The sequence below is a fragment of the Budorcas taxicolor genome, chromosome 16 (genome assembly GCF_023091745.1).
Source record: "Budorcas taxicolor isolate Tak-1 chromosome 16, Takin1.1, whole genome shotgun sequence".
Classification (NCBI taxonomy): domain Eukaryota; kingdom Metazoa; phylum Chordata; class Mammalia; order Artiodactyla; family Bovidae; genus Budorcas; species Budorcas taxicolor.
In genome coordinates, this window is record NC_068925.1 from 38,085,099 (window position 1) to 38,103,202 (window position 18,104).

At 39.0% G+C, this 18,104-nt stretch overlaps 1 protein-coding gene across 1 annotated transcript in view; it reads right to left on the reverse strand.

Moving 5' to 3' along the window:
• Positions 1 to 18,104, reverse strand: part of F5 (coagulation factor V) — a 74,842-nt gene that overhangs the window by 44,663 nt on the left and 12,075 nt on the right. The window contains exons 3-5 of the mRNA XM_052654050.1: positions 16,410 to 16,532; positions 3,730 to 3,942; positions 2,373 to 2,516 (exon numbers count right to left, since the gene is read on the reverse strand). Of these exons, the coding sequence (XP_052510010.1) occupies positions 2,373 to 2,516; positions 3,730 to 3,942; positions 16,410 to 16,532 (480 nt within the window). The remainder of the gene's footprint in view (positions 1 to 2,372; positions 2,517 to 3,729; positions 3,943 to 16,409; positions 16,533 to 18,104) is intronic.

An 18,104-nucleotide genomic window follows, 5' to 3' on the forward strand; every position in this document is an offset into this window, starting at 1 on the left:
GAGCCCAGAGATGGAGGATGTTAGCTCAGAAACACAGGGACTGCTAAGATCCAAAGAGAGAGGCAAGTAGGTGACCAACACTTCAGGTTTACCAAGGACAGAGGGATTCCCCGAATACAGAACTTTCAATTTTAGAATTGAGAAAGTCCTGGGCAAGCCTGAGTAGTTGGTCACTCTACAACCAACCTGGGCTCAGCTGGAGTTGCCAGAGCCTCCAATAGGGCTGAGTTTAAGGGCCAAACCTCCAATAGGGCTGAGTTAAGGGGTCAAGTTTAAGTGAAGATACTTTAAGGAGTTTATACTGTTTCTTTGGGCTTCCAAGTTGGTGCTTAGTAGTAGTAAAGAACCTGCCTGCCAATGCAGAAGACGTAAGGGATGGAAGTTTGATCCTTGGGTTGGGAAGATCCCCTGGAGCAGGGCACAGCAACCCATTCCAGTATTCTTGCCTGGAAAATCCCATGGACAGAGGAGCCTGGTGGGCTACAGTCCATGGGGTCACAAAGAGTCAGACACGACTGAAGTGACTTAGCAAGCATGCACTGTTTCTTTACCCACTGATTGATTATTTTAATGACAAGGCAATGAGTTACTCTGTGGGTTATAGGATCTCCTTAATATGCAGTGGGTAAATCCTCATTATACTGGGTTGTTGGGAGCGTTTCATGGATGGAGTAATGAGAACTGAGTACAAAAGCTGTTTGGTTCCTTCTTTGCTCCTACAGTGACTGTGAAAATGCTAATTTGCTCTACAGGAGATTCCAACCTTGGCTTCTGTCCTTGGCTTGGGTTTTAAATTTCAGGCCTATAATCACTTGATATTAGATTGTGGGGCCATGATTCAGTCCCTTACACAAAGAGGGGCTGAGGGCTTGTCTGTTTTAGACCATTGTAACAAGACCATTTCCTGGTATCATGGGTGAGAACAAGAAGCTGGAAGGTAGGAGGCTTTGGTGGAGGAATTTATCTGTCTGAAATCAATGCTCATATTGGTTTGAGCCTTTTATACATCTGTGCTGGCATTTATCATCGTTTTTCAATTTATACTGCTCCATAAGGCAGTTTAACAAGCATTAACTTTTCTGTCTCTACTAATGACATTTCCCTATGTTGCCCTTCTTAACCCCAACTACTCTGTCTTTTTCAACTATAAGTTCTTAAGTTCTATGCCCACATAGAGTTATTAATTGCTATTTTTTTCATATGGGTTACTTTGGCTTCTCTGCATTTGCACAGACAATTTACTCTTCCAGGACACAGATACAGTTTCTCTTTTTACCACTCCCCTTAAGGCCCATAGTACTAAACATGCTATGTTATCTGCAAAAAAACATTCTTGAGTACCCTCTGCACCGGGATAGATGATTAACCCATTTTTGTAAGAAAGTACATTGAGACAGTTAACTGCCAAAAAAAACCACACTAAGGTAGAGAAGTGAGCAAGGTGTGAGGTCAGACGTGCTCAGTTAACTAAGTTTAAACTCTGAATCAAAACCCAGGGTCACCTGAGTATAAAGATCTGACTGGGAAGATGGAATCAAATGAAATGGAACACAATTTAAAAGCGATATCCAGACCTCAACTCTTGACAAGTTTTAGTTTTAGTAAGAGAAGCCATTTGTGATTTTCAGATATAGAGAGTAGCTTCTGAGAAGCTTAGTGCTTTGAAACATAGTTTATTTAATAAAGTAATATGTTCACTTCTCCCATTTTTCCTCCACAGGATCTTTGATTCTAGGTCATTTCTATCAGAGAGAAGCAGAGGTGGTTTAGATGAGGGTCATTTTTTTTCTCTTAACAATAGTTATAATTTTGCTTTTTCATAAGAGTCTACATGCAAATGAAGAGAAAACTATCCCCTATGTCACTGAATATTACTCATTCATCGTCTTTCGCAATGCTGGTAGTATGTTCATATGCTGGATCTTCCTCCTAGTCTCCTAGTCATCTTCACTGTGTCTTCATTGCATGACTTTTCCTGCTGGGGACTGACCTTGAATTCTGTCCTCTAAGGCTTCCTCTCTGGAGGAAGGTATGGTCACCGTGCAGCAGGAGCCACACAATTCACTGAAGAAGACCAAGGTGATATCCTGGAGGTCTTCTTGGAAATGCAGGTGAAACGGGCTCAGAGCATGATATCTAGTAAGATCACATGCTTCTCTTAGCTTCTAATTTGTCTGTTGTACTTGCTAGTTTTTTTGTTTGCTTTTTTTTTTTTTTATATAGGATGATAAAATCTTGAGAACTACTAAACTAGATTACATGACCTTTCAGATCGGAAGTTAAAAAAAATAGTATAGTCAACTTCCCTAGGGCCTTAGCGAAACAATGGGACCAATGCTTCAACTAGTCTTTCAACACAGCCTGTGTATTACCTGGTATCGTCCCATTCACATAGCCATTGACTGTGTACATTAAGGATGATGTCTGGTTCCAGCTTTTACTTTCATCAAACACAGCAAACATCAGTACATGTTGCTTGTCAAACATTTTCTGAATTCCATCCTCGGTTAGGGCACCTGTGAAAAAAGATATAGTTTTAATAACATCCAAGTTAGAAGACTCTAGCTATTCCTAGATGGCAGTGTTTTAGATAAGCAGCCAATCATACTGATGTCTACTGTGAGACATTCTTATAAAAAATAGCATCTATCAAGTAATAATGATTGGACACTTATTAAAATCCTGGTACCACCTGTTTCCTCTGACATCTGATAGCCTTGAGGAATGGGACTTTAAAGGTCAATTTGATCTGACACAGAGAGAAAACATTTGATGACTGTCAAGACTTTAGTAAAGTAGCCATTTCTTCCAGTGTCAATAAATCAATATATAGGTCCCATAGCTCATCTGGTAAAAGCATCACACTCTAAGTTTAATAGAGCCATCTTGCTAGTATCTGTAATGAGACATAGAGAATTGGTTGAGAGGGTCAAGATTAATCTATTCTCATGAGGGGAAAAAAATGCAGCTGATAATAAAATGAAATAAGAGACTTTTATAAGTTTAAAATCTTTTTCAGTGTCATCACAGTATCTTCTGTATACCAGGCAATGAAAATATATATTTGTGTACTGAATAAATGAATTAGGAATGTTGTATAGGTTTGGTATGTGTATATGGATAGACAGATGGTGAATCCATCATATTGTTTTCCACAGTGAAATTTGTTGCGGTTGTTTATTTTAATAAAATAAAATGGGATGGGATAAATTCTTTGGGGTAAAATAATCCAAGCTTACTCCTTAAGAAGCCCAACCAATGAATTTCTCATAAAGTCAATTGAGTGTGTTCGAAATCTACCCACCCAAAGTGTTCAGCTTGTTTACAAGAAAGAAACTTAGAGTTTTATGTATTTATAGACCAAATTACCAACCCAAACCTCAGGTATATTAATTGAAATTCTTTCCAAGGACTCTCAGCAGAGTATATAGGCTGCTGTATACTTTTGGAAAGAGTTGGCCTTGAGGTAGATGTTACAGATCGTATGGGCATGGCAGCAGAACATACTCTCAGACAAAGATGTACCTGGGAGAGACTCCCAGGACCAAGATGAAGGAAGGACTGAAGAAAGAGAAGATCCCACCCTTCCAATACCAAAGTCAAACAATGATCTGGCTTCTGCACCCTTCTCTTAATTTATGAAAAGATCCCAAGGCACTTTCCAACCTCATTTCATGACAGTGCTCCTTACCAGTCCAACATCTTTGTTGTCATTGAATTTTTTTTTACCTTTCTTACAAATAAGCAGAGGTCCAATCAGTCCAGAGTTGAAGTCCTCTACCAGATTTACATAGGAGTAATAGATGTGTGTGAGGCATGGAGGGTCATCGTGGGTGGGCCCGCTGTCCTCACTGATACTCCACTCATAGGTATATTCTTGGCCTGGAGCTACAGCATCATCCTTCTTCTCCACGGGCAGTGTGTGGTCAGAGTAAGACGCACCTGGAGAAGTAAAAGCCATGAGAACATCTGAAGAGTTTCTGAGATGTTTTCACTACTCTCAAATCTGCAGGAACATAAGCTTTCAATGAAGATGTTTGTGCCTTTCTATAGTAAACCTTCATTATGTGGAAAGATTCACTTAGATCCACTTATATGTCTGTGTAATTGTAAAAACTCTGAGTCTATGGTGATCTGAAGTGAACAAGAAATTTTACTTGTACATTATTTAAAGGTTAGCAAGTTAATTTTTCAGTGTGTCTAAATCATCGTTATTTAAATTTAATCAAAGAAGTAAGTAACCTTTGATCAGGAAATCATCACAGAATATGAAGATGGGCTGTATCTTCTCTATGATGCTAGACAAGACAGCCAATATTTTTAAAATTCTTAAATTTTTTATTGAAGTATAGTTGATTTATAATGCTATGTTAGTTTCTGGTGAATAGAAAAATGATTCTGTTACATATGTATGTCTTTTTAAATATTAGTTCCCATTATAGTTTATTAAGGATATTGAAAATAGTTATCTGTGCTATACAGTAGGACCTTGTTGTCATATTCATTTTATATATAGTAGTTTGCATCTGCTAACCCCAAACTCCTAATTTATTGTTCTCCCACTCTCTTTCCCCTTTGGTTACCATAAGCTTGTTTCCTGTCTGTGAGTCTATTTTGTAAAAATGTTCATTTGCATCATATTTCAGATTTTCACATACAAGTAATATCATATTTGTCTTTCTCTGTTTGACTTACTTCACTTGGTATGATAATCTCTAGGTTCATCCATGTTTCTGCTGAGGACCTTCTTTCGTTCTGTTTTATGGCTGGGCAGTATTCTATTGTATGTATGTATAGGTAGATAGATGTATATATACCTCATCTTTATCCGTTCTGTCAGTGGACATTTAGATTGCTTCCATGGCTTGGGTATTGCAAATAGTACCTCTATGAATATTAGGGTACATGTATCTTTTCAAATTAGAGTTTTATCTGGATATATGTCCAAAGTAGGATTGCTGTATCATACGGCAACTCTATTTTTAGTTTTTTGAGGAACCTCTGTGCTGTGTTTCATAGTGGCTGCACCAGTCTACACTGCCACCAACAGTGTAGGTGGGTTCCCTTTTCTCTAAACCCTCTCTAGCATTTGTTAGTTGTAAACTTTTTGATAATGGCCACTTTGACCTGGGTGAGGTGATAGCTCATTGTAGTTTTGATTTGCATTTCTCTGATAATTAGTGATGTTGAGCACCTTTTCATGTGCCTATTGGCCACTTGTACATTTTCTTTAGAAAAATGTCTATTTAGGTCTGCCCATTTTTTGACTTTCTTTTTTTTTTTTTTTGTCATTGAGTTGTATGAGCTGTCTATACATTTTGGAGATTGCAGATATTTTTGCAAATATTTTCTCCCAGTCCTTAAGTAAGATATATTCAGTCTCTTGTTAGCATGGGTTGTAAGTACACTCACATCTACTTATACACTGTTTCACTCTGTGTTTCATGTCTTCTTTCCGACTAATGCCACTCTGAGCCCTTTTATCACATCTCTACCATCTGATTATCCCAATTCTTTCCCCAGAGTCTCAGAGTCTAGCAGTCGAGTTGTTCTTGTGATTATGAAATGTATCTATCCTCTGAAGCTTACATGCTTTACTTCAGTCCTTTGTGTACCTAGAAGGCCCACCAGTAAGACTTTCATGTGTATTCAACGTTCCATACTGGTGGGAGATGGGGGAGGATGTAGAAATGGTCTTCCTTATTGAAGAAAGGGAACTGTGATGCTCAAGAGTAAAAGCAGAGCAGAGGTTGGGTGGTGTTTTCAGCAACAAAAGGAAGATGTGGCTAGAGATGGAGCAAGTGAGAACAGGAAGGGCAGAGGTGGATGTCAGACAACAAGAGGGAAGAGCAGTTTCTTCCGAGGAATTCCTCATTTAATTAGGTGACAGTTTCACATCATCGACTGGTACCAGAATTTCTCTTTGGGATTCAGTTATCTTTGTTTAGTACAACAGTCAATAAATTCCTTGAGGTGGAAGGTAAGACCATTAGAGTGTAAATGTGAGAAGAAATTAAGGATCAGAGAAAAGGGCTAAAATGTTTAACATGATGGAGCAAAAGGCCAGTGGAAACTACTCTAACTGAAAATGGCTGTACTTTGGGAAAACAAATGGTTAATTTCTTTTCTTCCCCTCCCCCTTTCCTGTTCCTTTTCTTCTCTTCTTTATTCCTCCCCCCTTCTCTCTCTCCCTCACTCTTTCCTCATCTTTACCGAGGTATAAATTACAAACAATGCAATTCACCAATTTTAAGTACAATATTTGCTAAATTTGGATAAATATGTATAGTTCTATAGCTACCATCACTATGGAGGTCCAGAACAATTCCATCACTCCAAAAAGTTTCCATGTACCATTTGTAGTCAATACCTTCCCCTACTCTCTGGACACAGGCAACTGCTGATTTGCTTTCTGTCTCTATGTTTTGCTTTCCTCATGTGAATTTGCATGGAATCAGCATATATTTGGGCTCACCAGATGGGTGTGGGAAACAGCATCTGCGCTCATCAGCAGTGGGACATTCAGCTGCTGCAGGAGCATGTACTGCTGTACCACGTGAGCTTCTAAGCATGGAAATCATAAGATAGAAGAGTTGAGTAGTTATATCTAGATTTACTGACCCACTGTCCACAGGACACCATTCAATGTATGAAAGATAGTGCAACCAAATGAAATAATATCATAGTCATGATTTCATTTGCCTTAGAGATAAGAAATAAAGATGTACTTTAATACCCTCAGAAGCTGCCAGTTATTGTTGGTGATTAAGCTTATGTCATAGAGGGGAGAAAAAGACTAGTTGTGGATGGACCATAAAGTCTTTTGAAGACAGGAAACTGAATCAGTTACTATAAGCTCAACACAAATCCAATTGTGTCAACTCAGTCCATCAAACTGTAAAGGGTTTTGTCTTACCCAGAAGATAAAGACTAAGTGTGTTGCTAAGGCAGCTGAAATCATTCATGAGTTTACCCAGTCCGCCTATCCAGTAACATCTCCGTTTATACCTCTATGTTGTGCATATTTTATAATCCACAGCAATGTACTACCTCTAAAATACACTCCAAGTTTGCACTTTCTCTGTGTCTCTCTACAGCCATAACTGTAGGACAAGTCTAGACTTGAGAATTAGCCTGTTAACTGGTCACTGGGATTCTGGCATAAGAGGAATCCCACAATCTGTTTCCCAGCCTGTACACAGAAGGATCCCTTAAAACCACAGATCTTACTTTGCCATGTTCCTGCTTAAAATCCTGACAATGACCTCTTATTTATCAAAATCCCTAACAGCAACCGCAGGTCCATTTATCATCTAGCCCTCTTTTCTCTCCATGCTCAACGTGTGTGACTTTGCTCCTTGCTTACTGTGTATCAGTCACACTCAGACCGTCTCTTAGTTTCCCAGACATGCCAAATCATGTCCTAGCTCAGAATCTTTGCAGATATTATTCCCTTTGCCTAGAATGTTCTTCCTCCCTTTCTTTCTTTGAATAAATGTGTGCTTATCCTTCAGATGTCAACTTAAATGTAAGCTTGCTTCTTCCTTGATTTCTGATTGTACTGTGTCTTTTTCTCTTTTATAGCACTCATCACAATTTATAATTAAATATATGTATAATTATATGATTAATTTCTTTTTTCCTAAGAGATAATAATTAACTGTACCATGCACATTTCTATCACTAGAATATGAACAATTCAAAACAGGGGCTGGATTATACTTCTTTTAGTATCTCTGATGCTTTTATAGTACCTGGCATGGAGAAGGTGCTCAATGAATGTATTGAACTCTTAAGATTTAAGGTTCCTATGGGCTAGAAGCAAGATCATCAAGTCTAAGCTCATGTGTACATCTGTTAAAATTCCATAGAGTTAAAACAAATCAGATATCTACTTTAACTATATGGAGATATTAGGTAAGAATCTGGATTGCTTGTTTCTGTTAAAGAATGGAGACTTCCTGGTAGCTCAGCTGGTAAAGAATCCACCTGCAATGCAGATGACCCCAGTTTGATTCATGAGTCAGAAAGATCCACTGGAGAAGGGATAGGATACCCACTCCAGTATTCTTGGGCTTCCCTGGTGGCTCAGCTGGTAAAGAATCCACCTGCAATGTGGGAGACCTGAGTTTTATCCCTGGGTTGGGAAGATCCCTGGAGAAGGGATAACAACAAATAAAACCTAGAGATCAAGGTGACAGTGGGACAAATTTCTGCATAGAATTTGGCTGGATCTGAGTCCTGGCTGCCCCCTGCAGTTGGACACTGGCTATCTGATCACCAGTCTCTACTGGACTCAGTTTTTCATTGAATTTCCTTCCTTGCTGCTGTTGGCATCTATGTTTGTGACCCTTGTGCTAGTGAAAAGCTTAACATAGGACTCTTGTATCTTTTGCCCCCGCTCCCCACAAAGGATATCCTTTTGACACTGATAACCAATATTTAATAGGTTGAACTTTCATTCTGTTGATAAAAAGGATGTGAGTGTTAAAATTATCAAGAGTTGAGAAATGTTAAAAGCTGAAATAGCTTCCTGTGAGTAATCATATTATTCCAGCCTAAAGCCAAAAGAAAAAAAGACTTTATGGGGAAGAGTCTCTGCTAATGAACACAATGAACTACCTCTGGAAAGTTGCAAAACAGCTTTGGTAACAGAGCACAACCAGGACTGATAAGGAGATTTGCCATCTCAGGTCAAACTTTGTCTATTGACCGGAATTTGCATGGCAAGTTGTTGACTGACGCTATGTTGAATCAAGCATGATGACCCTTATTCAATGCTCCATGCTTTGTGACCTCATGAAGTGAAAAAATGAAGTTTCTGGACATAATGCTTCCACTGTTCCAACTGTGATTCTACTGTATGAATTTCTCTAGTGGAAAATGGCATTCATAAGCTCTCGAAAGGATAAAATGTGATATTGTTTGTAGGGTGAGAGAGAACTTTTGAAGTTTTTCCTTTCTTTCTCTGGATAAACATATTTCAAACTTCAGATATCAACCTATATTTCAGCTTATTCATTCCATGATCTCTGGTATATATCATATAATTTCACAAATACTTAATTAAAATTATGATGATACTATAATTAAAATACTTGTGAAATTCTATGATTAATGGTATCATCTCCCTGCTAGGTTATGGGAGAAAATACAATAGTTTAGGAGCTAGACTTGAAATATCTTGGTTGCACCACTTGCTGTCTGAATTTGGAGAAATTGCAGCCTTAGTTTTCTCATTCATAACTTAACATACTGTAATCATTTTGTAGCAATAATAGTTCTTTGTTGATGGGTTCTGAGGACTGAAAAATACATGCAAAATATCTGGCACTTAATCAGTGTTATGGCAACCTGTGCTAATATTTTCGAATTTTGGTTATGTCCTTTCTCAGCTATTTTTTTTTAAATTGGAGGATAACTGCTTTACAATATTGTGTTGGGTGCTGCTGTACGTGAATCAGTCATAATTATACATATATTCTCTCCCTCTTGAGCCTCCCATCCCACTCCTGCTGCTGCTGCTAAGTCACTTTAGTCGTGTCCGACTCTGTGCGACCCCACAGACGGCAGCCCACCAGGCTCCCCCGTCGCTGGGATCCTCCAGGCAAGAACACTGGAGTGGGTTGCCATTTCCGTCTCCACTGCATGAACGTGAAAAGTGAAAGTGAAGTCGCTCAGTCGTGTCCGACCCTCAGCGACCGCATGGACTGCAGTCTTCCAGACTCCTCCATCCATGGGATTTTCCAGGCAAGAGTTCTGGAGTGGGGTGTCATTGCCTTCTCCGCATCCCACTCCTAGGCATTTTTTAAACTGACATTGCCTCTTCCATTTTTGAAGAAATGAACTTCGTAGTTCTGATACAATTTATCTTGTGTTCTTAAAGTCTCTTAATATATTGATCAGCAAATTTAGTAAGTTTCAGAGCAAGCAGAAAATAACATGTAGTCTTTACTTTCTAACCTGGTCCTCAGTTTCTCAGTTTAGTTCAGTGATTATTGTTATCATAAACATCTATGTCCCAGGCTCTGGGTTAGGTGCCAGGGCACAAATATGAAGAAGATAGCTTGGAACCCTAAGGAGCTCACAGCCTAGTTAATAGCAGACTACAAGCAAGTGCCCTGATTGTGTTGGATTTCATTTCTAGGTTTCTTCTAGGGCCACTTCAATGGAGAAGCCATGATCAGAACACCATGATCAGATAAGTTCATCCCTAATGAGACCAATCATAAAATTATCTAAGAATCACTGAAGAGGTTCCAACACATGCTAGATATAGCAGTGTAACTGATTATCCAACAATATCAAACTTAATTTAAAATGGTCAGGGTTTCATATCTAAGTTTATTTGAACACATGGTGGTTTTTAATGTCTGCTTTGTTGACCAGAGTAAATTACCGAAAATTTCAGATTCACTTGTTAGTTAAACACAGGATAAATTTCAAGTAACTGAATGAATGATTACAAGGTGAAATATGGGCATCTTGAAACAAATCTGTATATAGGAATAGATCCTGTAATTAAACTGAGTGAGGATTACTAATGTGATAGTTTGGGGATAATTTTTCACTGCTTTAATTCTTTTCACTTTAAAGTATTTTATTTTACTTTTCATCTAGAATAAAACAAGCAAGTTGTATCTTTGATTTTTGTAAGGTATATAACATGACATATGAAATAGAAATGTCTATATAAAGGAAGCATTTATGAAATATATTTTTGGCAAATCTGACTTTGACTTTGTAATCAAAATAAAAGTTTAAAACTCTTAACCAAAAGGAGGAGAACTATCCAGCAAAGACTATTAGGCTAGAGGACAAAAAGTCCTTGTTCAGCTTCCTGCTAGAATAAATTCTTTACACAAGGGTGACCTTTTATTTTATAGTTTTCTCAATTCTGTTCATTTCCTGCTCCGTCTATAGTCAGCTTTGTGATTACACTTGTCATGATGAACTAATTATTTGCCAAGAGACTCTCAGGATTTTTTTTTTCCAAATGTAAAACAGTGTGTACAAGCTTTGGAAAAGTGAAGTTACATAAAGGGCCACTTTGGTCACCCACTAGGGAGCTTTCCCTCTCCATTTAATAAACTCAGTGAACTGTCTGGTGTGCACTTAAATATTCAGAACATTCTTTTAGAGACTATAATTTAGGCACGGAGCAAATTAGAGTGCTGATGTTTTGTAAAGAGCCTGATTTCATTGCACAGGGCCTGCAAGTCTTTTGAAGGAGAAAGACTTGCATGCTTGTCACATTTTTTAGACTTACAAGAATTATTATCAATATATTAGCCCTTACAATTTGTTTCAGATATTTCCTATATACTCAAAGAAGCATCTGCAGGAGGCCAAAATATCCAGAGCAAAGTGAAAAATGTAATTGACTGCATTATGTCAAGCATTGGAATGTTTTGAAAAATTTGAGAGGACTAAGTTTTCACATAGAGAATTTGGCAACACTTAGATGCAAAGAACAATCTCTGGTGGAAAAGTTACTTACTTGTTTATGTATTATTTGAGGAATTAGCTTACCAACAGATAGCTGAACATTATAGAACTCATTTTGTTGTGTAGTATTCACAGTGCAACTCACACATTTAAATTGTGAGAATATAAGTCAAAGAATAATATTAATATTCCCTCAGAAACAAACTGTTAAAGGGAACTGTCCAAAACAGCTTCAGAAATCTTACTGGACAACAAAATTTGCTCAAGGGTGTAGCACTGTGATCAAACAGTTCAGCACATACTAGCTACAGAATTTCTGATATTTTAGCCTCAGATTGAAATTCTTTTAGTGATAAAAAGTTTAAAATCAGGTATAGTTGCAGATATTAATATTTTCTTTACTGGTTTAAAAACATATTCCTATCAAATACATTTTTAAAAGAAATTTTCTTGTAAGTATTTTTATAAATCACAATTTATCCTGTCAAAAGAGCTGCCCATCCTTGCCCTATGTAACGTTGTACACCTGGGGAGGGCATGCAACTGGAAGTAAGTTGAAAACACCATGCTGCAACTTGGCGTTTATGTCACATGCCATCAGTTTTTGGAGGAAAGGCCATCATGAGACTTCCACACTAAATACAGTAACATCTTTCCTGGCCTGGACTCATATTTCCAGTCATCTCCTAACTAAAGCATAGTCTAGAATTTAAAAAAGCAACAAAGTTCCTGGACAACCAAAATAAATGTAACAAAATCCATGAATGAAAGCTCAGGGTCTTTATCTGTGACAATACCATAGATAATGCGCTTCCCTTGTGGCTCAGCTGGTAAAGAACCCACCTACAATGCGGGAGACCTGGGTTCAATCCCTGGGTTGGGAAGATCCCCTGGAGAAGGGAACGGCTACCCACTCCAGTATTCTGGCCTGGAGAATTCCATGGACTGTGTAGTCCATGGGGTGGCAAAGAGTCAGATACAATTGAGCGACTTTCACTCACCATAGACAACGTAGGTCTTCATTTCGAGTCTGTTTACTCTTAGACTACACACTATTCTAAAATTTGTGAATATTTGTAAAATCTCATAGTAGATTGGAAGTAATGGTTTAGGGAGGGATTAGAATTCTACTCCTCATCTTCTGTTTTAAAAAAGTCTGGGAAAGTATAACATTTAGAAAGAGTTCTATCCAAAGTGATTTTATTTATTTTATTTTTTTATTTTACAATATTGTATTGGTTTTGCCATACATCAACATGAATCTGCCACAGGTATACACGTGTTCCCCATCCTTCAGCTCCCTCCCTCCTCCCTCCCTATACCATCCCTCTGAGTCGTCCCAGTGCACGAGCCCCAAGCATCCAGTATCATGCATCGAACCTGGACTGGCAATTCAGCCATTTCATATATGATATTATACATGTTTCAATTCCGTTCTCCCAAATTTTAAAAAGTATCTTAACACTTAAAGTAAACCTCAAACTATCCAGAAAATGTTATTACTCAAAACAATTCATGCCTTATGTACTCTGGATAGCTGAAGTTTTCTGTGCAATTTTAGTTCCTTCTGTCATCTGAATTCTATCGTAGAATTTTATTTCATTTGTGTAGAAATAAAATGATGAGTACTATGTGCCAAAAACTTGACATATACTGCGACTAATCCTTGCAATAACTTTAGTTGGGAGGAATTGCTACCTCCTTTTATAGAAATGAAACTGAGGCTTAGCGATAAAGGCAATTGCCTAGTCAAATTTAGGGTTCAAATCCAGGGGTCATTCTGGCTCTAAAGCCAGCATTCTTTCCACGGCTCTTTTTCTTCTAGCTAATGTCAGTAGGTCTCCAAATCTTTGGTGGGGCTCAAGGATTAATTTCCAGATAAAGAAGATTGCTGTCTAGGTTGGATCATTCACTGGTTAGCCCAAGCAACCACAAAGACTGTTTTAGTCTTCTCTTAAGCCATTTATATTGTTTCAACCTCCCACCATTCATCTCTCAAGTATCTACCTCTGAGATAAGGGAATCTGGATTCTCTTGTAGTTGACTCAGCGTATGGTTAATTTATTTCCACTCCTGAGAAAATAGTACAAACCATAGAAGGAGGCTATAAGAGGTAGGGTAAGTGTCAGACATGAAAAAGGAGAGGTTTTATTCTAACAGAGGACACAATAAAATGAACAGAAGGCTTGCCTTTTTATTTTTTACCACAAAGGACAGACCAATCTTTTTAGTCTGTTTACTAGATTTGTATCTCATTTCCAAGATAAAATTGGACTTTGCCCATTAATCTGTGTTTACCTTTATCAGATTCATGAAACCAGGGGCAATAACCAAGTGACCAATGGAAGTGGTGGGAACATTTTAAAACAACTGCTCATTAATTATTCTGGCAGGAGGGGAGTGCAGGGACAAATAAATAGTAAAGAAAGAGCATAATGTTGCAAGGTTCATTCTCTGTGTAAACAGCTTAGGTGGAGTACAAAGTCTGTAACACTTAACTCCTCCCACATCTGAAATAGAACCTGCCTGGAACGTTTTGAGTGTTCTCCCCTTGTGCATGGATTGCCGTATTCCTGATGCAGTCATCTGGAATACTTATAAGTAGGTGAAATTCTTCTTCACTATGTCATTATGCCATTACGTGCTACCTCACCCAGAATTTTGCAAAGTGGCTAAGATGCCTGAAATTTCAGTTAATGCTTCATTGTTTTTCCTCAAGCCAAAGATGAAGTGATAATGCCAATGGTCCTGGGGAGGTTAGTTCATTGACATTATCAGGATGAGTTTGATAGGAATTTACATAGGAAATAATAAATAAAAAGTCACTTTCTAATCCATATGTGTTGTGTGCTTAGTCACTCAGTCCTGTCTGACTCTTTGTGACCCCACAGACTGTAGCCTGCCAGGCTCCTCTGTCCATGGAGATTATCCAGGCAAGAATACTGGAGTGAGTTTCCATGCCCTCTTCCAGGGGATCTTCCCAACCCAGGGATTGAACCCAGGTCTCCCACATTGCAGGCAGATTCTTTGTCATCTGAGTCACCAGGGAAGCCCAAGAATACTGGAGTTGGTAGCCTATCCCTTCTCCAGGGGATCTTTCTGACCCAGGGATCAAACCAGGTCCCCAGCATTGTGGGCAGATTTTTTACCCTCTGAGCCACCAGGGAAGCCCTCTAATCGTATACTGTCAGGTAAATATTAAGTTATTTGAACATATTTCAAATAACATTTTTAATTGAGATAAAATTGACATTATAACATTATAATTTAAAGATATTTTAATTGAATTACTTCTATCATCATAAAATTATCAACTGCTTATTATTTGTTAATGTTTATCAAGTGCTGATTTTATATACAGGGCTTCCCAGGTGGCCTGGAGAAGGAAATGGCAACGCACTCCAGTATTCTTGCCTGGAAAATCCCATAAAGGAGGAGCCTGGCAACCTACAGTCCATTAGTTCTTAAAGAGCTGGACATGACTGAGCAACTTCACTTTCTTTCACCTTCCCAGGTGACACCAGTGGTAAAGAACCTGCCTGCCAATGTCCAGTCCCTGGGTGGGGAAGGTCCCCTGGAGGAGCGCATGACAATCCACCCCAGAATTCTTGCCTGGAGAATATGCAAGGCATTGTTCTGATATTTCTTGACCACAAACATATATGAGATAGATACGATTACAATCTCCATTTTACAGATGAGAAAGACGAGGCACAAAGAGGTAGTTACTTGCCAAAAGTCACACAGCTAATAAATGTCTGAGCCAGAATGTACAGGGTGTCTAGCTCCAGACCTACATTGTAAACCGCTCTCCTGCTTAGTTCTTCTCTTCAAAGGCGTAAAGGCTGGCATACATGGGGAAAAGATTTGTGAATCATGGAAAGTTAAAATTTATTTTTAAATGGTGTTATACCAACATCTATTGTAGTGTGGATAATTTTACATTAGTCCCTAACAGAACTCTACTCTGCTTATTGTGGTCTGAACATCAACGTAACGGAAATAATCAGAACAATATCAGCAATAGGTACTTACCATTCTGTAGCTGATGTGGCCCCTTTAATTTCCACCATATCCATGATCTTCACCATCACTGTCATCATTTACCAGGGACTTGCCAGGTTCCAGGGGACCATATTTAGTATATTACCTAAATGATCTCATTTGTTCCTCAAAGGTATCTTATGGAATAAGTATAACCATTCCCATTTTAGAGATGAGAAAACTGAAGCTCAGAGATGCTATACTCATAGAATCGGAAATTGTAAAGCGGGAATTTGAACCTAAGTATGCGTTTAAAGTTTATGTTCTTAACCACTTCAGTATGTCCAAAATTTCAATACTACATCTATTACCATCATCACCACCGAATATCACTTATTAATGCTACCTATGTGCCAGGGTAGCCCTGTGTCAGACTAGCCCTATGTCACTGTTTCAAACTATGGCTCATGGACCAAATCCAGCCAGCTGCCTATTTTTTGTAAATAAAAGTTTATTAGGACACAGCCATGTGCATCCATTTACATATTGTCTGTGGCCGCTTTTATGCTAAATGGTAGAGTTGAGTAGTTGCAACATAGATTCTATGACTCTCAAAGCCCAAAGTATTTACTGGCTCTTCACAAAAAAGTTTTTGAACCCCTGCCTTAACCCATCTTGCAATATTATTATTCTCATTTTGCAGAGGAACATATTGGAGTTCATAAAGATTAGATAACCTGCCCATCCAACTATTCAAAAATAAGAACATAGCAAAAAAACTGAGGTCTACATGACCCCAGAAGTTTTTCACTTTCTCCTCAGAAATCTACAAAGGCACAATTTTTATTATTACCAGTTAAAGGAAAGGAGATTTCTCTTAACTTAGTTAACAATATGGTTCAAAATGTTTGACACTGGTGGTAAAAGAGCTGTACATTTTCCCATGTCAGAGGGATTTGATGTTAAATTCCTCTTACCTTCTGAGAATTTACTGTACTTAATTCCTTGAGGATGGATGCTTAAGGGCTTGTGTGCTTTATTCTTAAAGTGAACTTTCATGATGTCTCCAACTTCAGCATACAAAGTAGGCCCAAGAAGTCCTATGAAAACAAGCATTTAAAATATGTCTGTATTCAGGATTACTAAGACAGCTGCTCGGAGAAGGCAATGGCACCCCACTCCAGTACTCTTGCCTGGAAAATCCCATGGATGGAGGAGCCTGGTAGGCTGCAGTCCATCGGGGTCACAAAGAGTCGGACACGACTGAGCGACTTCCCTTTCACTTTTCTCTTTCATGCACTGGAGGAGGAAATGGCAGCCCACTTCAGTGTTCTTACCTGGAGAATCCTGGGGACAGGGGAGCCTGGTGGGCTTCTGTCTATGGGGTCGCACAGAGTCGGACATGACTGAAGCAACTTAGCAGCAGTAGCAGCAGCAAGACAGAGCTGCTAAGCAAGAAAAGCGTGCAGAAAACCCCACAGGTGATTGCTATCATTCCTCTCAGTCTTGAGGCTGACGAGCTTATCTTCAATCTAGAAGGCTTTCCCAGCTCATTACCTCTGTATTCCATGCAGGCAGATAAGGATGGGAAGGTAGAAATACGTGGCTTGGGCCCAAAGCCAGTTAAGAAAATAGAAGAAATAGTTCTGATCATGTCCACCCCATTCTGATTCACTGTCATTCCTGGAGAGACTGCCATCTTGGGTCAAGAAAGGGTGAGGTGAGAGAAGGTGCCTGACTACTTCAGATCTCTCTGAGGTGGGAGACCTCAGAGACCTAAATGAAGTCAGGGAGCAGAACCGACCATTCTCTGGCCCTGAGGCAAGTTCAGAGTCCCAAGGCAGGAGTGACCTTGGTGTTTCCAAAGAACAGACCATTGGTGTGGCCAGAGTGAGAAAAGTTAGGGTCACCCCCTATGGGCCATGGTAGGGACTTTGGATTTTCTTCTAAGTGACATGGAAAATTACTGAGCTTTGTGCAGCCAAGAGACATGGTCTCATATGTTTTAAAGTTAATCCTGCATGTACACACTGCTATATTTAAAATGGATAACCAACAAAGACCTACTGTATAGCACAGGGAACTCTGCTCAATATGATGTGGTAGCCTGGGTGGGAGGGGAGTTTGGGGGAGAATGAATACACATTTATGTATGGCTGAGTCCTTTTGCTGTCCACTTGAAACTATCGCAACATTGTTAATTCGCTATACCCCAATACAAAATAAAAAGTATTTTTTTAAAAAAGTTCATCCTAAAAAAAAAAAAAAAATCACAAGAAAGATTTGTCCTAGCTGCTGGGTAGAAAATATTCTGTGTAGTGACAACAGTAGACACAGCCCAGGTGGAATAGACTAGAGATAATGCTGTGTTGGGCCAGCATATGCAGCAGTGAAGCAGGGAGAAGAGGTTAGATTCTGGGCATTTTGACAGTAGAGCCAGCAAATTTGCTGAGGGGTTAGATGTAGCCACTGAGAGAGAGAGGTCAAGGGTGATCCTAAGGGTTTTGATCTAAGCAACTGGATAAGTGATGTTAGCAGTTATTTGATGGGGAGCACAGCAGGGACAGCAGATTGAGGTGCAGAAATCAACAGTGAGGCTTCACTTGCTACATGCCAGGTGCTGCGCTAGGTCCTGGGGACACATGGATAAATATGTGACTGTCCTTGTCCTT